Source organism: Urocampus carinirostris, chromosome 3 (assembly GCF_059441175.1).
Source record: "Urocampus carinirostris isolate Australia breed hairy pipefish chromosome 3, RoL_Ucar_1.0, whole genome shotgun sequence".
Classification (NCBI taxonomy): Eukaryota; Metazoa; Chordata; class Actinopteri; order Syngnathiformes; family Syngnathidae; genus Urocampus; species Urocampus carinirostris.
Window position 1 is genome coordinate 38762149 of NC_142351.1, and position 14788 is coordinate 38776936.

Below are 14788 nucleotides of genomic sequence, written 5' to 3' on the forward strand. Positions count from 1 at the left end.
TATCTGCGATTCCCTTCTCTAGTGTGAAAACACTTTTACTCATGTTTTTAAGAATGTGACGTCAAATGAACTCCAGCGGAAGTGGACAAGTGGTTGTTGTTGCTCGTCTCCAGGGAGAGCTGATGACCCAAAAACAATACACATAACAGCATATTTCAAGAATACTTTTAGAATATTTGTTTAGGTGTCGGTAACCATGCCATGGTTTTACTACTTTGTGACGATCTGTGTAGGTTTTGTACTAAAACAAAATCTACATAAAACTAGAGTTTTACTTTGAAATGCGCAAATTTCACCGGAAGCTCGTTGCTGGGAATAACGACCGTTCACCTTCATTGGTGCTGTGGATTCAGTCTACCGGGGATGGACGTCGGTACACGGGACGGGCTGGCGTCCAAACGGAACAGAACAAAAGTGGCGAATTAATATTTTTTAAGGAAACCGGCGTGGTTTCTCTAAGCACATTTTGGAAACTGAGCTTCTTAGAGACGAACAAGACCGGGTTCGGGAGGAGGAAGCAGACCCATCGAACTGCTCCGGGTAGGACGGTCCCAGCAAGCAGCTGTTCCCGAACCAGATGTTCTGTGTCGCTAAAATATCAGAGAGACTTCCGTCTGTTACCCCAAAACACTTTTTGAACAAAGCTTCCCAATTTGGGGCGCTAAAGCTAGCTAGTTAGCTTTAGCCGGGGTCCAGCTAAATGCTACCGTAGCTAACCGTAAGGCCGTTGTACTGCGTTGTATCCCGTTGTACTTTATTCCTCATGACTGGTACTGGTTTTGAAATGGTGATTTAAACGACTGGAAATCGACGTCGGTGTCTTCTTCATTTCATTCTCTGGTAGTGGAGACATGGAGAAGTCCTGCTCAGGCTGCTGCACATCTGTCAGCGCCCCTGAGACAGGAGCCGGGAGACGCCGGGAACTGAGTACCCTTAGCGGTCAATAGCTGCCCAGTGGATGTGAGTATGATCATAATAAAACTGTAAAATGAAAATATGATGTAATAATTAAATAATTTCTTTAGTTTTTCAGCAAACTTCCCGTCCCCCTTCTGGAAGAACCACTCGAGGCAATAATGAATTACCAACAGCACCTCGCCAATTCGGCCGCCATCCGGGCGGAGATCCAGAGGTTCGAGTCCGTCCATCCCAACATCTACTCCATCTACGAGCTCCTGGAGCGAGTGGAAGAGCCCTTGCTTCAGAATCAGATCCGGGAGCACGTCATTGCCATTGAAGGTAGGACAGAACCTGCTTCAAATTCGTAAAGAAGCTTCTTAAGAATTCTTGAAGAATATTTTCTGATTGTTTGGGTTTATTTTGTCTGGATGAGAAGCTGGTGCTTTCCATTCTGAGGGTAATGGAGGCATAATTAGGGGCTAAAACACTTCGTACACCTATATTAAAAGCGAAAGCAAAACGAAGCATGTCCGCACGCGATAACAGTTGGTCACGAAAAGAGCGATTTACACCCGTACGCCGCTCAGCATCGCACCCTAGCGTACGCACTCACGCAGTACCGGCGTTCGAACTCCGACTTTTTTGACCGAACAGCGAAGCAAGAATTACTTGAAATTTTTGGTCGGACTCCGATTTGTTCGAGCTGAGAGGCGTTCGAAAACTGAGGTTTCATTGTACAATAAAAGCAGGTGTCTCTGAGTTTGTGCCTGCGGGCACCAGGTAACTTCCTAAGAACACCTGAGTAGGCGCACACCAGTTCTGAAAATAGCTCACCTGTGATTTCCAACTGGCATGAGAAATCAGAGGGATGATCATTTCTATAAATACGTGATACATTCTTCAAAAACAATTTTAAATCTGAGCCTAAAATGTATATATGTAGATCCCTCAGTACCCTTATACGAGGCAGATGTTTTAGTGGTTGACTAAGGCGATTTTACCCAGTTTCTAGTAATTACAACATGGTAACAACACAATACTAACATAGTAACAACATAGTAGTAACATGATAAGCTGTTTTAGAAATACATATCAAACTGGTAGCCCCTTGCATAAATCATTACCAGTTGCTCTCAGCTTTAAAAACGTCTTTGAAAAAAGAATTAAAAGAAGTATGGGCAAGGTGGATTGCATGTCGATGATTCTCTGTTCGGTTCTGCTTATGATTATTGATGGTCGCTTTTTTGCTTTTGGGGTCTCATTTTTGTATATAAATTACCATCTCCTTTTGGGGTTTTTACAGTTTTTCACTCCACATATTCATTAATATTGACAATTTATACAATGGCATCTACACATTCCTGGGAAGATATGAGGCTAAGTTATGTCCTTGTCATATTTGTGTGCTATGTTGCTTTGCTGTTGTACCCTGAGTATTGCAAGGGATGTTCTATATCCAATTAGAGTTTGAAGTTTTCATTCCATTATATTCCATTACAAAATAACTGACATTGGTTTTTGTACCAACATGCAGATTTCATGAGTCATGTCCTTATTAGTCCTCCTGAATTTTCTGCTCGACAAGCATCAGATGGCGTTAAGCACTGCTTCGTTCTTTATTTTACATGTTCTTTGTGTGGAGCCTGCAGAGTTACTCATTCAAGGCTTCTTTAAAATTGGTAAATAAATAGAACATTATATTCACTTTAGGAACAGTAGAAAATAAATCTGAATTTTTACATTACCAATAACTGCGATTTGTTTTTTTGTAAGTGCTCGACTGAAGCCATCACTTATGTAATGCAGTAGCTGAAATCTCTGCACCTTTTGTCCATAATGCAAGCCTGAACCCCACCCCCCATGCAGATTAGGGCCAAGCACAGACATTCAATTCCCCTCCGTTAAGTGCTTGTGTATGTTCCGGGTAGCATCGTCATCATCATCATCATCTGTTGCCCTGCAGGCCCCTTTCCTGTGCGCATAAAGCCAAGTGAGTACTTGGAACTGTAATGACGTGAAGATGTTAATGCTTAAGTCACAGCGGTCATAGTGCACTGGCAGCCGTAGTATGTGAATCTGAAGTAGGGCTGCACGAATTTGAAGAAGAAAAAAAAACAATCACAATTTTTCAGACCGAAATTGCAATTTTGATACAATTGTTGATTTTAAAAGAAAAGTGCATTTTCTGTGCTGTTTTTTTCCGGGGAGAACATAAACATGGTGGCATGCAAACATAACTTGAGGTGACGTACTTGGAGACAGAGAGTATATGACTGTTACAAAATATCAACTATAAATGTACAAATAAAAACAGAATTACAGTTGAATAAATGGTCTTTATTGTCATACAAAGGGACAACAAAATTGGAGCGTTATTCTTTTTAGTGTAAATAAATGATTAAGGGGCTGTCAAGCTACACGCTAGAGTCTGGTCCCTGCGACTTCTGCAATATCTTTGTGATTATTGAAATACACAATGTAGCGGTATTCCACTAGTCGTAGCTCCAAGTAGTCTGCTTTATTGGTAATGGATTTGACGTTTGTGACTAGCCACGTTCGGCAGTGGTGGCTTAAGAGTTGTTAGCCTAGCTGTGAGCTTAGCCATCCAACGCTGCCTCAGTCAATTCCCGGACGCGATAAAAATCCAGGGACCACCAGCTCGTGATCAGTTTTTCCTTGCGCTTTTCTGACTTTCCTCAGAGTCTAATTCATGAATTTATTTTCAATGTATCTAGCCAGTCAAGCTACGAGCTGTGGCGTTTGTTTTGGTGGCCATTTGAGTATGCGGTGTTTAGCCAACTGGCAGCTTACACCAACCTATCAGAGTTGTGCACACGAGTCTTGTAAACTTTGCCTCGCCTTTATTGGTTGGTGCCATTAAAACCTGCTTCTGATTGGCCGGCAATGTTTATCACCGATATGTGACCATTCTGGTTGGCCAAACACTCCGTCAATCAAATAACAAAGTGAAACTATGAATCCTTGAAAAAAACGCAGTGGTTTGCGGTTACGCTATCGCACTATGTCACATCGCGATATTGATTCGATTTCGGTTAATCGTGCAGCCCTAATCTTAAGTTGATTTCATTTCCCTTGCACTTTAAGGGTAACATTGTTTCAGTTGTTAATTGATATTGAAAAAGACAGGCGAGAGAAAGTGGATGGAGAGGTTATTTGAGGTGATCTCAAATGAAAAAAAAAATGCCAATAGATGACCGAAAGGTACCTGGTTTATCGTGACAAATGTATTCTGTCTTGTGTTTATTATTTGTTTATTATTTCAAAACTTTTCCTCCCCTTTTTGCTGTTCGACTTTCGTATCCTAGGTGGCTTGCAGATTTTAGGTTTCATGGATATACGTACTTGACAAAATCACTGCATCACTTTACTATCAACAGTGCCCTAATACCAATCGGGAACTGCCTACTATTTCTTGGGTGCTGATTGGCAGTTGGGGTGCAGCATCCCTCATCTGTGTATCATTGACTACATTTTCGCACAGGAAATAATCCATTTGCAAGCCATCGGATCGGGGGGCAAGTACGACCGACGTAAATTTTGCAGTTAACTTTTGACATATAAGAAAGGATGATTTCATTTATGTCACTTTCTAAAAACATCAACATACCGTGCTTCTTTGTTCCTATCCCAAAAATTGTGATTTGTTGATGTTTGTCGAAAAACTGTGCTCATTTTTGGCATGCCGTAAGCACGGACTTGCACTATATGCTGGAATTGAACCCCAGACCGCCGCACCACGGGGCTGCGTGCTAACTACCCTGCTGCCTAAATTGTATTGTCTTCAATGTAATTGATAAAAACACAGTTTAACGTTGTTTGCACATTTTAGAGATGAACAGGGAGATTAGACATGGCCCTCCAAGGTAAAAACTGAATAAAGACTCAAAGGAGAAAAGTAAGACGTGTGTAAGGATAGATAGGCAAATATATTTACATGGTTGTACTTGGAGACTGGCATAATTTGTGATAATGGTAAAATGGATTGTAAAAGTATTGCATGGAAAAAAATAGTGCATCAAAAGGATTTTGATAACATTTAGCAGCAAACAAAATAAAAATCCAAGATTTGTCGATAAATGAGGACCCATTTTTCAAAGCAACCGGCAAAATTTATATTTTTCACCATTTTGCATGCTTGAGGGTGGTGTTGGCTCTGTGGAAGATGCTATCTTTGAGCCTGTTTATTCATTCCTAATTCAAATTCACCTAATATGGGTGGTTACCAAACATTAACCGCAAAAACAGAGGGAATACTGTATGTAAGCGGACATTTTGCTCAAATGCCTTAGCATTGAGTACACTAGGATGAATGTCAAGCATATATGGTCGGACCTCAAAGTAACAAGATAACACAGCATCAACTCATCCACTTTCAGCGGGGTAAAGTCATCAAATCAGCAGCGCATAGTACATAGGTCAAACCAAGGTCAGGGGTCAGTTACTCTTGTTACCAACTGGTGATGAGATGGGATTAGCAACAAACGCCACTTTTGCTTTTATCAATGCGCCTGCTAAACTCTTGTAGGGAAGCTGTAACTCACACGGGACACAGTAGTCTGAAAAGTGTGAGTGAAAAGATGATTGTTGTTGTGTTTTTCTGTCCGTAGAAACATCAAAAACTTCTTACGCCCGGTCTGGTCCAATTAGTGCCACCCTGCTGTGCTGAGTCTTGTGTTTGATTCTTAAACCTTGTTCAATCGAATCCCAAGGCACCCCTCCCTTTTCTTGACTTGAGCTCAGACCTAATTGGAGCAGAGCTTGACCAACATTTTCTTTTCTCCTTTTTTTTTTTTTTTTTTTTTAAATTTTTGGGTGACAAATGTTGCCTGACTAAATAAATCTACTTTTGACATGTAGCAGCGTGAGGCTGAAGAACACGAGAGATTTTTCACTTGCATCCCATTGGGGGAAAATCCCTTCCCAATCTGAAAAACACTGCACCTCAGCGCCGCGTGTACTTTGGCGCTGAAGTATTCACTGAGCCGAAGTGCAGCTTCGAGTTTACTTCGGGCCCGGTCCCTCAAATCAAGTTGATTGTTTGGGTTTGGGCAGGTTAGGGCTTTTAAACCCGCAGCCAGGTTCGTGTCGGGCTGGATTTTTTTAGGCCCGATCTTACTTCTACCGCAGTTAATACTAACTAGGGATGCCCAATAACTGATGTTTCCTTCCCATAAAAAATACTATCCTGCTTCCTGAGACTGATACTGATGACACAACTTTTTTAACACAACTCCATGCTATATTTAGTAGATCGTATTAAAGAACACAAATTCCAATTTATTTTTATATGCGTCTTGATATTTGTTTACGATTACAATGACATTATACAGCATGTCTCCAAGTAGTGTTGAAGAAACTAGACATTTACTTTTTCAATCAATACATCAGTGCTTATTTGCTCAGTAATAATTATAATGACAATATACAGTCTTGATATGATTACCATAACATTGAAATATTAATATAGCAAAAAGTGCATATAAATATCCTTATCTGTATGTTCATTATGTCAAAATAAGTCTCTTCTAAGTGCTCCAATAGTGAAAGGCACACATGCCTTGGCCAAGAAAAATATATCACTCATTCTTATCAACTGGCATTGTCAAAACTGTACTCTTGAGCTATAATGAATGGAAATAGATGTACAAATGGTGATGCATGAAGGAGAAACTACATCAAGCAAATGTATTGTTTGGGCAATTACGGCTATGTCAGGCTCAAGATAGATAGATAGATAGATAGATAGATAGATAGATAGATACTTTATTCATCCCCTAAGGGAAATTCACATTTCCAGCAGCATCCCTGAGCTGAGAACAGTACAATAATAAAGCCAAAAGAATACAATATACAAATACCCAGTGTGACGTGCAAATGCCCACTGTAGCGTGTTATATAGAGTAACTAAATAGTGCTACACAGAATACATATTGCAGTAAGATTCGGTAATATCCAATGTAGGTGGTGTGGTTTAATGTGGGCCTTTACTCTGCCGGGCATATGAAGCAATTTATGGCAGCGATGACTTGCCAAAGGAGTAAAACCTTAAATAAGTATGTTTCAATTTGTGTAAATCTAGGACAGATAACTAATTCAATTGTGTCAGGATTAAGACACTTGTTTGTAGACTACACCAGCAGCTGTCATATAAATTAAATGAATGTTCAGTTCAAGCACTAAGATAGGCATGAGTGTGATACAGATAAGCTACAAATAAAAAAAAAACTGATTATAATCACGCAAGTTCATAAGCCTGTCCAATCCTAACATCCTATACACATCCTGTGACTAATCGGACTAACTTTCCGATGCCTCGCAAATATTATGAAGAGGTAGAGAGAAAACACAATCAAGTTCTGCTACTACTACATGGAACATAATATAGTATACTTTAAATGCTTAAACTCTTTCTTTGTAGTGATGGCTGAATAAATATAAAACATGGCTAAAGAAGAAAAATTATTGGGTCTACCTGGCCGATGATTGTTGTATAACGTATACAAATGAAAGGATTTTGCTGCTCACTTCTATACCATAAACACAAAATTTATGTGAACACTTTGTACTATCCTCTTCTGCTTGTTAAACAGTCAGCTGACTCTGCTCTCTTATGCAGTGCTGGTGATGTTCAGGTGTCCACTTGCTCAATGCCTGATCATCTGTCGCTTCTCAGGATAAATTCAACAATGTCAATTGGACATTTTAAAAGTAGACTCTCTAACGGTAGACCTGCCTCTATCAGCACATTTGAGCGGTCGGTGCACGCCTCACCCTTCAAGTCAAAATGCAAACAAACAAACGACCAAGCTTGATCGGTATCTTTTTCCTCGTTTGTGTTTTCTCCAGACACAACAGCCCGAAGCAGTTATGCCACATTGCCATGTCCGAACAATTTTGACTGAGCTATTTGTAAACAGGTTGAGAATTTCAAGTGTTTAAAAAAAAAAATCACTCTTGATTTACAGCTGGGGTCACATTAACCCAGCCCCCCAAGAACAGCTGAGTAGCCAGCTGACAAGCTCTGAAAATAGCTCAGCTGAAATATCATTGTGATTTTCTAGGTAACTAGATTTCTAACTGGCCTAATTTAGCTCTACTTCTAACAATTACAACCTGATAAAAACTATGGCAGCAACTAACGATTTTATAGTAGACTAGTCACAGACTCCTAAAATGGTTTATCAAAGTTACCATGATGTTGATTTAATTACGTGGCAAATGATAATTACACAAGATAATGGGTACGGTGAAAAATACATCTATTATTGAACATACTGTGGATTCGTACATAAATTGAATAAAAATGCCATACCTAAAACCAATTAGGGTATAGTCCTCGGTCAGTATAGACATAAATCCATAAATAAACCTCTATTTTTTTAGGGAATGGCAAAAAAATATTAAATTCAAATTAAGTAAACTTTTTCTATCCCTGTAAACTAAAAACAAATATTATGTACAATTGATCAAGTGCCTTAAGTGGTCAACTGCAAAGTCTATAACAAGAGTACTTATTGCTTCTGAAAAGTTTAAAATCAAACTTTTAACACCTGACGTTTGTCGTTTTTAACATTTTACCATCTGATGTTTGTTCTTCGGACTGCATGCATTTAATTTCAAATACTTTTTTAGGCACAGTCTTGTAAAAAGTCAAGCTCTTTTTATAGCAAAATGCACATGCATAAAATGTATAATGCATCAAAACTAGGGCTGCAACTAAAGATTATTTTAATAATCGATAGACATATGTTGATTATTTTTTCAATTCATCGATGAATCGTTTTTTTGTTTTTTTTTAAAAACACATTTTCAATTCCCTCCTCTTTTTTTAAATATTGGAGTTTTGTACTTGTAGAAAAATAGTACAAAAACACTGAATATACTATAGTATAAAACAATAAAATAGACAAGTCTGTCAAATATCTTTACGATAAACAGTAAAAGCCTGACTCTTGCAACCGATGTAAATAGTCACTGGTTGATAACTTAAATTTGTTTTTGGTCTAGTCCCAGACTTAATGGCTTTTGGATTACAATATTGCAAACAAGTCCTCGTTGTCTCAATTTGCCCTCACCCACTCCTTGCCCTCTTTGGAGTCCTGCCACCATCGCACCAATCTAGACCAGCACTAACCGCCGTTTCCTTTTCCAACCTACTTGTGAGAAGACATATTCTCCTTATGTGGACACATACATTCTCTCCGACACAACAGATGGATTCAGGAAATACTGCAAAATATGAAGCTTGAAAAAAATCTGATTCTCCCTTAAAGCTTCCCTACAAGAGAGACCTGGCAACCTTTTTTATTACCGTATTTTCCGCACTATAAGGCGCACCGGGTTATAGGGCGCACCCCGAAAAAATAGTTTTTGGTCCTATTTTTGACATACATAAGACGCACCGGATTATAAGGCGCTACAATGGGAACGTGGACATAACATTCAGATAGTTCAGTCCAACTTATTACCCCCTTAACATTCCGAAAGCTTGCAAAGATGCAAATACGTGTCGAGAACACGTGCGGATGCGGTGTCCGTAAGATGTCACTCAAATGCATCGTTCCATCATTCGGAAGGTTAAAGTCTTGGGATTCAAGAAATGATAACCATTCCTTAGTATCTATTTTCTTTTTCGCTCGCAAATTTACTGTGCATATGACAATAAACACTTGGAATTGAGTTTAATTTAAAAATAGACACTCCATTCCATCCATTATCGGCACCGCTTATCACAGAAACATCGAGTTCAGTCTGAAACAAGATACAGGGACAATATAAAACCCGGAATAGCTCACCGAAGTCGTTGTGTTCATAATAATGTGCAGGCAATGTCCTCTTATATCCGTGAGGGTAGTAAATCCAGGAGAATACAATATTTACAAATACAGAATAGAAAAAAATGCTTTCTCTATGCCGTCAGCCACATGCTATACGCATTCATCTTTTTCGGCCAATTGCAGGCTTTGTTTCGCCGTTTAAGCCAATGGCAGCCTGTAAATGATAAAAAGGATCCGCCCCTTGACCTCCGAATAACTTTAGCCAATAGTGATCGATTCAACTGATGATTGACACATCTTTTTCGGCCAATTGCAGGCTTTGTTTGCCGTTTAAGCCAATGGCAGCCTGTAAATGATAACAAGGATCCGCCCCTTGACCTCCGAACAACTTTAGCCAATAGTGATCGATTCAAATGATGATTGACACATTGGTTAGCCAATGAAACGCCGGTAAATAAATCCCAGCATACACCGCGTACTACTTGGCGTTCGGGGGAAAATGTAGTCGGCGGCTGCAAGTTAGTTGGGAAACTTTGCAACTTTAAAATTGATCCATAAATAAGGCGCACTGTATTATAAGGCGCATGGTCAGCTTTTGAAAAAAATAAAGGCTTTTAGGTGCGCCTTTTAGTGCGGAAAATACGGTACATATAGACACACAGTTTGATATTGATGATCATGATCTCAAAACTGCCATAGACCAGTTTTTATGTTTTATATTATTATTATTTTTTCTTTATTAATATTTTCTTTTATACATATTATCATTACTAAATTAATTATTACTGTTATTATTTATTGAATGCATTTTTATTGTTATCATACATCTATCTTCGCTGTTCTTATTTAAATTTTTTACTTTATTACCTATTTCTGTTATTATTTATTAGATTTATATATTTTATTTTTAATATCACAATACATCTATCCCCCATTCGTATTTTATTTATTTACTTAATTAGTCATTTTAGTTTTCTGGAAGGTGTGAATGTGTTGCTGAAACTGTTGTTTAGGTCGGAAGTTGTGTTTGTACAATAGTCTTGGGGTGCTTTCTGCTGGACCTAAGTGGTTCTACACGTACTAAGGGCATCGTTAGGGCAATTTCAGAACAAGTTGATGATGAAACTTATTTCCAACGCTTTTGATATTGATTTCAATCAGTTTATCGATTAGTGGTTGCAGCCCTAATCAAAACTGTGTTGGCTTTCATATTACCTGTATCTTACTGAGGTGAGTCAGACTCCATTTCGTTCAACTGCCTGAAGTGTTTTCTCTTTTAATGTTCGTGCATCACCGAGATACTGACATGATGCGCAAGGTCTACTTTCCAAGTATTTTTTTCTTCTTTTGGCCGTATCCCGGCTAAAATGCTCCCAAACTTTAAAAGTTTTGGTATGCGTACTTGATGTTGACGCCGTCATTTCTGTATGTCACAGTTCGGGACAGAGATGCTTCTGCGCGTGAGTGACTCAGCAGAGATTACAAACATGTTATATGCCTTTATTGTTGACTATTTTGTCAACAATGTAGACTAATTGTTGCAGCTCTAGTTAAAACATTGTCACAACATAGTCATAACATAAGTTATTGTTTAAGAATATAAATTAAACAGGTAGCCTTTCGCGCTATCTAGAACAAAAAAAGTTACTTTAGCTTTACAAGGCTTGTTGACCCCGGATCTAAAGATTGGCAGCTACGCTTTTGATGCATCCTTACCATCAGTGAGTAATTTCACACAAGCGCATGGTAGTACTCAGGAGAGGGGGTGTACTCAGAGGTCACTCGCTGAACTGACATTTCTCTCCCTGATAAAAGCTCCGCCGGGTTTTTACATTGCCGTCGCATCGGCAGCTGGAGCGGCACAAAGCAGCTCATTTCCCCGTTTTACAAACACTCTTGGAAGGGAATTGCCGGACACTGACCCGAACAATAGAAGAGGCAAGTCCCACACTGATCACATGCAGGTATAAAAATAGGCTTCCTGTCCTCTGTGTAACTATGCGCTTGCATCTTCCTCTGAAGGTAGCAAGCGGGCACCTTGGGTTGACAAACATCACCTTGTTAGTGTCCATTTGTTGGTATTTAGAATGAAGGCTTCAGATTGGAAAGTTTGCCTTTTTATTATATGTATATATATACTTTAAATTGCTTGTTTACTGATACTATGATCCACATTCAGGGTTAGCCTTTTTGTCCAGCGGTGTGAGGATCATTTCCTCATGCTGGACGGAATATGGATTTATTTCTTTCACTTGCTGCCGCCATCTTCTGGTTTGTATCATAATTGCAGCCTCTGTCAGCTCGTTTATGACGCGCATGCAAGTACATGCATTTCTTAGACACGCTCAAATAAACTCTTCTTATTCATCTTTGGGTCATCAGCTGGCATTGTTCACACATACAAAATGGTTTACTAATTTTGGGACACACTAAGGACACTATGTAGGGCAAAGGTGACAAATTTAAGTGTTAAGTGCCATTTGCTGCCTGGTGATCGATCATTCGTCTGTCTGTCCGTCTGTTCATTCATTCATTCATTCATTCATTCATTCATTCATTCATTCAAGGCTCCTAGCATTTAAAGAAAACGTTAAATGAAATGTTTATTGAAGGTATTGTTGGATACATTAATCAAAACATGACACAAAAAAAAAACTAATGCTGAGAGTGAGCATGGCCAAATATGGTCACCTTACGCCCCCTCCCCTAAGAAAATTTGACAAATCTATTTCTGCCAACCTTTGCTTAAAGGTTTGCACCGTATTTGCACTAATAACCCGGTCAGGCAAAAAATTCAAAATTTTTGGTATCCTGAAAGAAATAAAGTTTCCATGCAAGTTGCTGGTAGGTTTAGGCACCTGTAACTTATATCTGTGACCACGTAAACCATCAACACGACAGAACTAAAAAAATTGATCAAAAGGCACATCAATCATTCCATGCAGTACTTTGAACACAAAAATTAAATCAAATCGAATTCTGCGGAGCTCCAAAAAGTCCAAGTTCAGTCTCTGTAGTCTTTCCGGATATGACAAGTTGTGCATCCCAGGTATCCGCTTCGTATACCGACGTTGAACTCCTTCCAGTAGGTTGATGTCCTTGAGTAAGTAGGGTTCCACACAACGCTATTATATACTAACCCGGGTCTAACATAAATGCAAAACATTCGAACTAATAATGCTGGGTTCTTGTTGTAAAAGTGTCAATAAATGTTTGATGCTATGTTATTGGCTTTGTTGGTAATTTTGGCGATATGCGTGACAAACTTTTTAGGTTTGAAGTAAGAGTGACACCCTGATCCTTATGTTCAGTAACAACATGCAAATCATGATCATTAATGTTATACAGTGGAACAGAACCATGAAAAAAGGACTGTGCTAAGGATTTATGAGATGACAGTTGCAGTTGCCACTGTTCGGACCAAAGAAAAACTGATTTAATGTCATTTTGGAGAGAATCAATTGTTCCTGCAACCTGGGTTTTTGGTAAGAAAGACGACAGTTTAGCATCATCGGCAAAAATTGAGATGTCACTACTTTGAATGGCCTCAGGTAGGTCGTTCACAAAAAACAGAAATAAGAATGGTCCTAGTACTGAGCCCTGCGGTACCCCACTACAAACTTCCGACCACGCTGAAAGAACATCATCAGTTTTTACGCATTGTTTACGATTTGACAAATATGCAGTTATCCGATCAAACAGTTTTCCACTAATACCATAGCATTTCAGTTTTTGTAAAAGCTTGTCATGAGACACTTTATCAAAAGCCTTGCAAAAGTCTAAGTAAACATGACCAGCCATATTGTGAACAAAAAACACACTGGTAATATTATTCAAATGAGCTATCAAGTTAGTCATGGTAGAATGTCCGGACCTAAACCCATGTTGCTTAAACGTAAAAAGATTGTGCTCCTGTATAAATTTCCATATGGCATCTGAGATAATTTTCTCAAATACTTTACAGACACAGCTAGTCAAGCTAACTGGTCTATAGTTGGCTGCACTTGTTGTGCTCCCCCCTTTAAAAATGGGTATGACAATAGCACTGAGCCAGTCCTCAGGCAGCCGTGAATCATCAAAAGATCTAGAAAACAGGTAAAATAATGGTTCACATAAAAAGTCAGCTAGCTTTTTAAGCAAGAAATTTGGAATTTTGTCAGGGCCGGCTGAAAATTTGCTGGGAAGTTTTATCAAGTATTTATGAATTAACTCCTTTGAAAGTTCCACAGAATTCAGAACAGCTGAAGTTCTGCTGGGAAAGTCGGGTGAAACACCATTGTCACGACCAAAAACACTGGCATACTGATCATTTAATATACGGACATTATCAGCATTATCTGTAGCAACGGTACCGTCAGATGCCTTCAGGTTGGGAATAGATGCCCTAGAAATTAGTTTACGGTTGATGTATGAAAAGAATTGACGAGTATTATTAGCCTCTAAAACTTTATTTTCCTCAGCCACCCTTTCCTGCCTGATGGCCCTCCGCAGTTCCCTTGAAGCATCTTGATAACTTTCCAAGTATGCCAAGTGATCACGTTTATAAAGCTTGTGAATAAACTGCTTTCGCCTTTGCAATTCAGCTATATCCCGGTTGATGTGAGGTGTAACAGCAACTGAGGGTAGGTATACAGAAATCAAAGTGTAAACAACAGATTTAAATATTGCCCACATTTCTTCAATATTCCCACAATTATCAAATAAGAGATACCAGTTGACACTGGACAGAAAGTATCTCTTGCCATGTAGATCACAGTCTTTAAAATGTATGTAATTCTGAGCAGTGGTGTCTTTTTTAAGAGCCAGGTTAAGTTGGAAAGTAACAGAATCGTGATCACTGGTAGAGAAACTCGGCCCAACGTCAATGTTTTTAATCAGATATATGTCAGTAGAAAACCAAAGGTCTAATACGTTGGACCCCCTGGTTGGTTTATCGACATGCTGAAACAAACCTGCATTTGAAACCAAGTTTTTGAACATTGAAGTTAGATTAGTATCAGAATTTTGAAGAAAACTGTGGTGAAGGTCAGGAAAGTTAAAATCACCCAAAAGTAGAATTTGCAATTTCGTATCAAAAATAGAATTCAGAT

General features: G+C 38.9%; 1 protein-coding gene across 1 annotated transcript in view; it reads left to right on the top strand.

Annotated features, from left to right (window-relative positions):
* The first annotated feature begins 276 nt into the window (after positions 1–276).
* agap1 (ArfGAP with GTPase domain, ankyrin repeat and PH domain 1) overlaps positions 277–14788 on the top strand; it is a 115798-nt gene continuing 101286 nt past the window's right edge. The window contains exons 1-3 of the mRNA XM_088331751.1: positions 277–540; positions 845–960; positions 1026–1239. Coding sequence (XP_088187877.1) covers positions 1077–1239 — 163 coding nt within the window. The 5' untranslated portion in view covers positions 277–540; positions 845–960; positions 1026–1076. The remainder of the gene's footprint in view (positions 541–844; positions 961–1025; positions 1240–14788) is intronic.